Below are 6,300 nucleotides of genomic sequence, written 5' to 3'. Positions count from 1 at the left end.
GACCCTTTTTGCAAGAATGTAGTAAGGCAATTCAAATTTTGCTTTTTCCATCCACCTCTTCCAATACTTCAGAAAAACGTGTTTCTGAGGGAAACCTTGTGATTGTGTTAACACCTTTGCCATCTGAGGTGAATTGATCCATCCCAGAATAGAGGTTAAAGTAGTCCTCATCCAAACATAAAAAAAATACAGTTTAGGATTTCATAAGAGAAACGGTTGGAAGTTGTAACATTTTGAAAACTGATCTTTGTCCTGCAGGAAGTTACCTGGTAACTAAGAGCCAGAAGTGGATTCACAGTAAATTTGCTTCACCTTTGAGGCAGATATTATATTTCCAGAGCTCTTAATGCATTGGTAAAGATCTCTCATTTACTAACATACATCGATGCATTCATTTTTCATAAAGTTGTACTTAAATACTCCCCAAATAATCCAGTTATTTGCACTTCAAATTCTTAAAAATTGTTCTGCAGTGAAATCCAAACAAACAAACCCTCCTCCCAGCTTCCACCCTGATAACTCACCTGTTCCCAGAGTGCTTCAGCCAACTGGTCTATCAACATTCCTGCCTCCCGAAACTCTCCTGAATATTTCACATACGCCCAGATGCAGAGGAGCAGCAGAGCCACGCCCAAGACCAGGTTGGCCAGTTTGGCAAAAAGGCTCAGGCCAATGAAGCCTGTCACTCCGGACAGCACGTAGGTGAAGAACATGACCACAAATAGTGTTGCCGGTGTGCGAGCCGCATAGAAGATGTTTTTGCCCTCGTTGTGTTTGGAGAAGTTGGCGAACGCCTCCTCCATCTCTGACTCCAGCTGGGTCTGGTAGCGCTGACAGAACTCCTCACCACCCATTTTCTTTATGGAGCGGAAATATTTCACAGAGTCTTCAGCGAAAGCCGCATGGTAGTGCTCCAGATCAGCGGGTGCCATGTAGGGCTGGTCTCCTCCACAAACCTGTCAGGATAATAAAAAGAGGGCAAATAAACAAGGATGTACATCCAACTGAGCTTTCAACTGCATTAACCAAACTACCACGTTCCCCCTCACTTATTCATCCCACAGCTTAGAAGTTGAAAGGTTCTAAGATTATAAATGTGTAAAAGTATTTTAACCAAACATTGGTATAAACTCTCACCCAAAGGACTAAATAGTCCTGAGAGTTTAAATATGAGTTATAGCAATAGAGCAATCAAACTATCAGATCTCCACAGATCAAATAAGCCACTAACCAGACCTTCCTCTCCGTCATGGATGGGTCAGAGCAATAATGAGCAGGGAGACCCCCCGCCGACAATACAGACTTATTTTCTCCTTTTCATGGTTCCTTCTATGAGACAAAACCCATGTTTGTTGAAGCACAACTTTAAATATCCCAGCCGGGGCTCGATGTTAACCATCGCCCCATCTCCCGGGGCAAGTAGTTTTTATTTTTGGGAGAGTTCAAATTTCATTGCATTCGCCCGCCGGGCAAGTGCAATGATCGCAAAAAAAAAAAAATAGATCACTCAAAATTACTTTAAAATCACCGACATTCGATGAAAACGACCCAGAAGCGTTGCCGGCACCATTTTTGTTGTTTTGTACACATTCTCGCGTGATTTGAAAAAGCTGCTGAGTCAGTTAAAAGTCAGGGAAATCTGAAATTATGCAAGACTGTGGAAACACTGTATAATGATTCTCTAGAACAGTTACATTATATTATTATTATCTTGTATGAACATATGGTGACTCTAAAATAAAAGTTATTCATTTGTGACATTGACTTCTGTCTTGTGATTTATCTCAAGTTTTTAACCTGTTTTTTTTTTAGATTTTTAACATTTCAATTTATATTTTTCCAACACACAACAGTTTAAAGCAAAGTTTAGTTTGAAAAGAAAGTGCAGGAAGGATTGAAAAGCATGTTAACACGGTAATGTCGGCTTAAATTCATTATCTGACGCATGCATATACACACAAGGAACCTGTAAACTTAAAAAATACTGGATTACAAAAAACAGTAAAAAAACAAATATGTTTCATTGATATATATGCAAAAATGAATATCAGGAACTATATTTATCAAACATTATACTGGGCAAGTGGTAAAAATCCTTAACGTCAACCCCTGCCAGCTCAGCAAACCAACTTGAGGCCACTCTGGCTAAAGGTAACAGACGACCTGTTTGGACAAACTGTGCTGCTCACTTGAGCACCGAGGGACTAAGGAAGCACACAGGCAGGAAGGGGGCACCCAATTCCTGCGACTGCTAATTAAGCCCCTCAGCTCATTGCATGGCAGCAACACTGCAGCATTGAAAGACAACAAGATGAAGATCATTCCTACTTCCAAAAGGACTATGCACCACTTCATAAAACTCAATCATCAGTAGTTATTAGTTTACTCCAGCAGCCTTTGGGATGTTGTGGAATGAAAGAATCGGATCATGGGATGTACAAACAATAACTCAATGCAGCAAACACTTCAATATGAACCTAAAACTCAAGGAAAGGTTTAAAATACCTTGACCTTAAAACATTTACAGCAAATCTGGAGGCAGAAGAAGGTGATTCAAAGTACTAGGGTGATGTAGCTAATAAGTGCAGTCTTAAATGTTTTGGTAGTTTGATTTTATCTTCCATCTACCTCCAATTTAGAATAGAACACTTGATGACGACAATGAAAATCAGTAAAACACTGCAACTGTGAAAACTCCTTTTGTCTTAGTTTAGGTTATAAAATGCGGGATCAGATAAAAAAAGAATCCTCTTTCCTCAAACCCAGGAGACATGCAGTAGATTATATAAACAATCTGCATTAGATTGTTTACATGAACCGAGGAAGCAGGCTCTCTAATCTCAGTTGATGAAACACTGTGGTTCCAACTATTAAATTGTTCTGGCAAATGTTTAATCTGCTTCTGATTCAGTGGGTTGTAACACAGATATTGAGCAGGGCGTTTTGTTAAAAGATGATATACCCAAATCTGTTCAAACACTTTGTAGCTTAATATAGTTAAGAATGTAGTTTTTTGCAGCAGATACCAGGTAGCCTGTGTGTATTTGCATGTTGCAGCCACAGGTTGTTCTACAATCTGGTGCAAAAAAGACTGCTTCAAACTGACTGATGCGATTACTTCCATCCCAAGGCTGCAATAGTTTTTAGATTAAGGGGAATTTAAAATCATTTAGTGTTATTCACAGATTTTTGCAAGATTTTCAAAATATCTGCCAGCTACCAAAGAAAGCTGCGGCAACTTCCATGTCCCTTGCTAAGCAGCACAGTCACTGGTAGAACAGCATCAAACATCATGTCTTAAAGATTTATGTGATTTAACTACGCTTACTAAATGATTTCCTTAATAGTTAGAGACCTATTTTGGTCCCTTTCATAAGCAAATATTCTCTTATCTCAAAAACTAAAAAGTGAGAATGCAGCGTGTGTCCACAACGGAAACAGAGCATCAACTTTGGTGCTTCATGAACAATAAAATTAAAATAGTTAAATGGCCCATTCCTTATTATTTTGCTATTGGACTTTTATTGTGGCTATGAGGATCTACTTTAAATCATGTTGACAGTAATAAATGAAAAGTAGCTACCTGCTCCATGTTCCTGCTGTACAACTCTTTGGCTCCAGCCACGGCCGTCAGATTATTGGCCTCTGCTGTAGCCTAAAGACAAACATGAATAGAAATGGAAAGCTTAGGAAATATGCTTGAAAAGACATGCAGGGGTTTGTAGGAACTGACCTGTAGCATGGACTTTGGATGAGGAAGCTCATCACCTTGGTAAATCTTGATGTAGGCCTGTAAAAATGAAAAGAAAAAAAAATGCCCGTTTTCAAATCTTTTTCAATTGAATATTAAAAGTCCAGTCAAAAGATGAATGTCCTCCTTTAAAATAATGACTGTTGGCAGACAGGATCTTAAGATTTTCTCAGACAAGCTGAGCAGGAGTTTTTCGATCCATAACCATGTGAAAAACCCTCAGTGGAGACAGAACTTGTTCTTAGATCTGAGCACATGCAAAATTGGAATCATTAGAGTTTGGTATGCAAAACTGACCAAACCAGGCTGACAGATTATCGCCTCACCTTGAAATACTCCACCAGATCTTTGCATGTGATTCTGCTTCCACTGATCTCCTTTTCCACCAACCGATCGGGGGCCAGGAGCAGAGGCACCAGCTCAGCTATCAATGTCTGAAATTCACACACAAAAAACTGATTATTGTTCTGATGAATACTCTGCATTCTAAATACAAGTTATCATTGTTCCTGTCCCCACCTATTAGCCTTCCATCAAAGTGAGGGTTGGTTGACACCTTGAGGCCTGGATGTGGCAGCAGGAAACAGGCGATATTTTTGAAGCAGGAGTCGATGTGCCTCCTTACATTCTGCAATTCTTCATGTTGACATGCTTTAACCTGTGATTGTAAAACAAAATGGGTATCAGATCAAAGTTTACTCCTATCTGAACTCCTTCTGTAGTGCCTCAGAGGAATGACGAAAGTGTGATGCACTGGATAAATACTGTATGCAGGACTCCTACAGTATCCATTTTACAATCCACATTTGTGACAAATTTTCTATTTTGTACATCTAGAGGGCAAACTCATCCAACAATGCCATGGCAGTGTGGGAAACAAAGACATTTGTCATGAGAAATGTAGAAAAAGCTATGCTTGACTCTAATGGCTACGAAGTATTGAGGCTTATTCTGTCATGTTTGATTTTTGTTCCTATAAAACTAAACAAAAAAAAACACAAAAAAAACTGATGAATTATGGAGGAAGGGAAACGTCAGGAAAAGTGCAGTGATTAAGACACAGTAGCTCTGATGAAAAGCGGTTATGGAAATGTTTACCTTGCTTTGTAGCCCTCACATTTCTGAAATAAGACTCCAAAAGCTTAGCTCTTGAACTACTATAGAGTACAGTAAAAATGCTACAGTGAGCATGATCTATGAAAAAAAAAAAAAGACCAGTAAGGTCTATAGGAATCTTAATCCCTTGGTGGCTTTTTATCTTTGTTTATGTTCACGTCAGATTAAACTTGAGAGCTTTCCTGAAGTTTACTTAAACCCAAACTCAGCCTAACCCAAAAAAAAAAAAAAAAAAAAAGTATTCTACCACTAATTGTGAGAAATCCAACCATGGTAATCACTGAATGAGTAAACATTGGTCTAAATGGCTCAGCAGATCAAGGCGAGTCCTCCTCAGTGACACTAAGCTTCCACAACCTTAGCTCTAAGTGGGATAATTAAGTGGGATTACAGCTGAGGCATTTTAGTAGCATATGTTTACCAATCCATTTTGAAAGCATTCTCACCTCCAGTCTTTTACGAAGAAACTTGCATCCTCCTTTTAGTCCATATTCGTGTTCGTAAGGAAAACTCCAGTCTCGAATCAGGAACATTAAGGACTAAAATGCACAAGCAAAATGAAAGATCTTATGAAAAAGAAAAAACAACAACTTTGGAGTACATAGTTGAAAAAAAGTCAAATATACAACTTATTCCATATTTGAACTCATGTCCCGTTTTTGTAGTAAAATTGAACAGAGTATAGGTTGGTTCCTAATTATAACAGAACAATTGGTTAAAAAGGTTGAGAAGGGGCTGAAGTTTCTCCAGTTATAGTGCAGAGCTTCAGTGAGGAGTAAGGAATAGTTGAATAAGTCAAGCTCTAAATGCTATAAATAACATCAGCTGCCTTCCAATCAGTTAGATTACAATGTTATTTCAATTATTGAGTTCAAACAGTGAACTTAAATTTCTAAAAAGATGCATCTTGATAACATTCAAGTGTTAATGTAAAAGCCCAGGTTGCTTTATTGGTGGGCTTCGGCTCATCTGCATTGTTGTTTCTGGGAACACCTAGGTCCTCTGTGGGGTTTAGTCAGGCCAGTTGGCAGGCCACTGAAGCTCAATGACATCATTAAGGCAGGTACTGGTACTTTCAGGAGTTCGGGGAAGTGCTAAGTCCATGTGGTAAATGAAATCAACATCTCAATAAACCTTGTAAGCAGAGGGACACATAGTGCTCAGATATTTCCTGATATATATGCTGACTTTGGACTTAATAAAACATAGTGGCACCAGCATATAACAAGGCTCCTTATATTTTACATTGAGGCTCAAGTAGCTTGGATCCTGCACTGCTCCATATCTTTGATTTTTCAAAGGAAACACAGTTTACTTTTTAGTAACAGGACTTCAGAGCACAGGCAATACTCCAGTCCTCTTTTTTACAACTTCAGGTAAAAAAAAAAAAAAAAAAAAAAAAAAAAAAAAGAAAAAAAAAAAAAAAGAGGCCC

At 38.6% G+C, this 6,300-nt stretch overlaps 1 protein-coding gene across 1 annotated transcript in view; it reads right to left on the bottom strand.

Annotated features, from left to right (window-relative positions):
* LOC107098123 (atlastin-2-like) overlaps positions 1-6,300 on the bottom strand; it is a 13,794-nt gene that overhangs the window by 3,091 nt on the left and 4,403 nt on the right. Inside the window, exons 7-12 of the mRNA XM_015395601.1 lie at positions 5,314-5,406; positions 4,279-4,409; positions 4,078-4,237; positions 3,734-3,790; positions 3,584-3,655; positions 525-956 (exon numbers count right to left, since the gene is read on the bottom strand). Of these exons, the coding sequence (XP_015251087.1) occupies positions 525-956; positions 3,584-3,655; positions 3,734-3,790; positions 4,078-4,237; positions 4,279-4,409; positions 5,314-5,406 (945 nt within the window). The remainder of the gene's footprint in view (positions 1-524; positions 957-3,583; positions 3,656-3,733; positions 3,791-4,077; positions 4,238-4,278; positions 4,410-5,313; positions 5,407-6,300) is intronic.

This window comes from Cyprinodon variegatus, unplaced genomic scaffold (genome assembly GCF_000732505.1).
Source record: "Cyprinodon variegatus isolate N-32 unplaced genomic scaffold, C_variegatus-1.0 Scaffold749, whole genome shotgun sequence".
NCBI classification, from domain to species: Eukaryota; Metazoa; Chordata; class Actinopteri; order Cyprinodontiformes; family Cyprinodontidae; genus Cyprinodon; species Cyprinodon variegatus.
The sequence above is the reverse complement of the archived record's forward strand: the minus strand, read 5'-3'. Positions and strand labels throughout refer to the sequence as shown.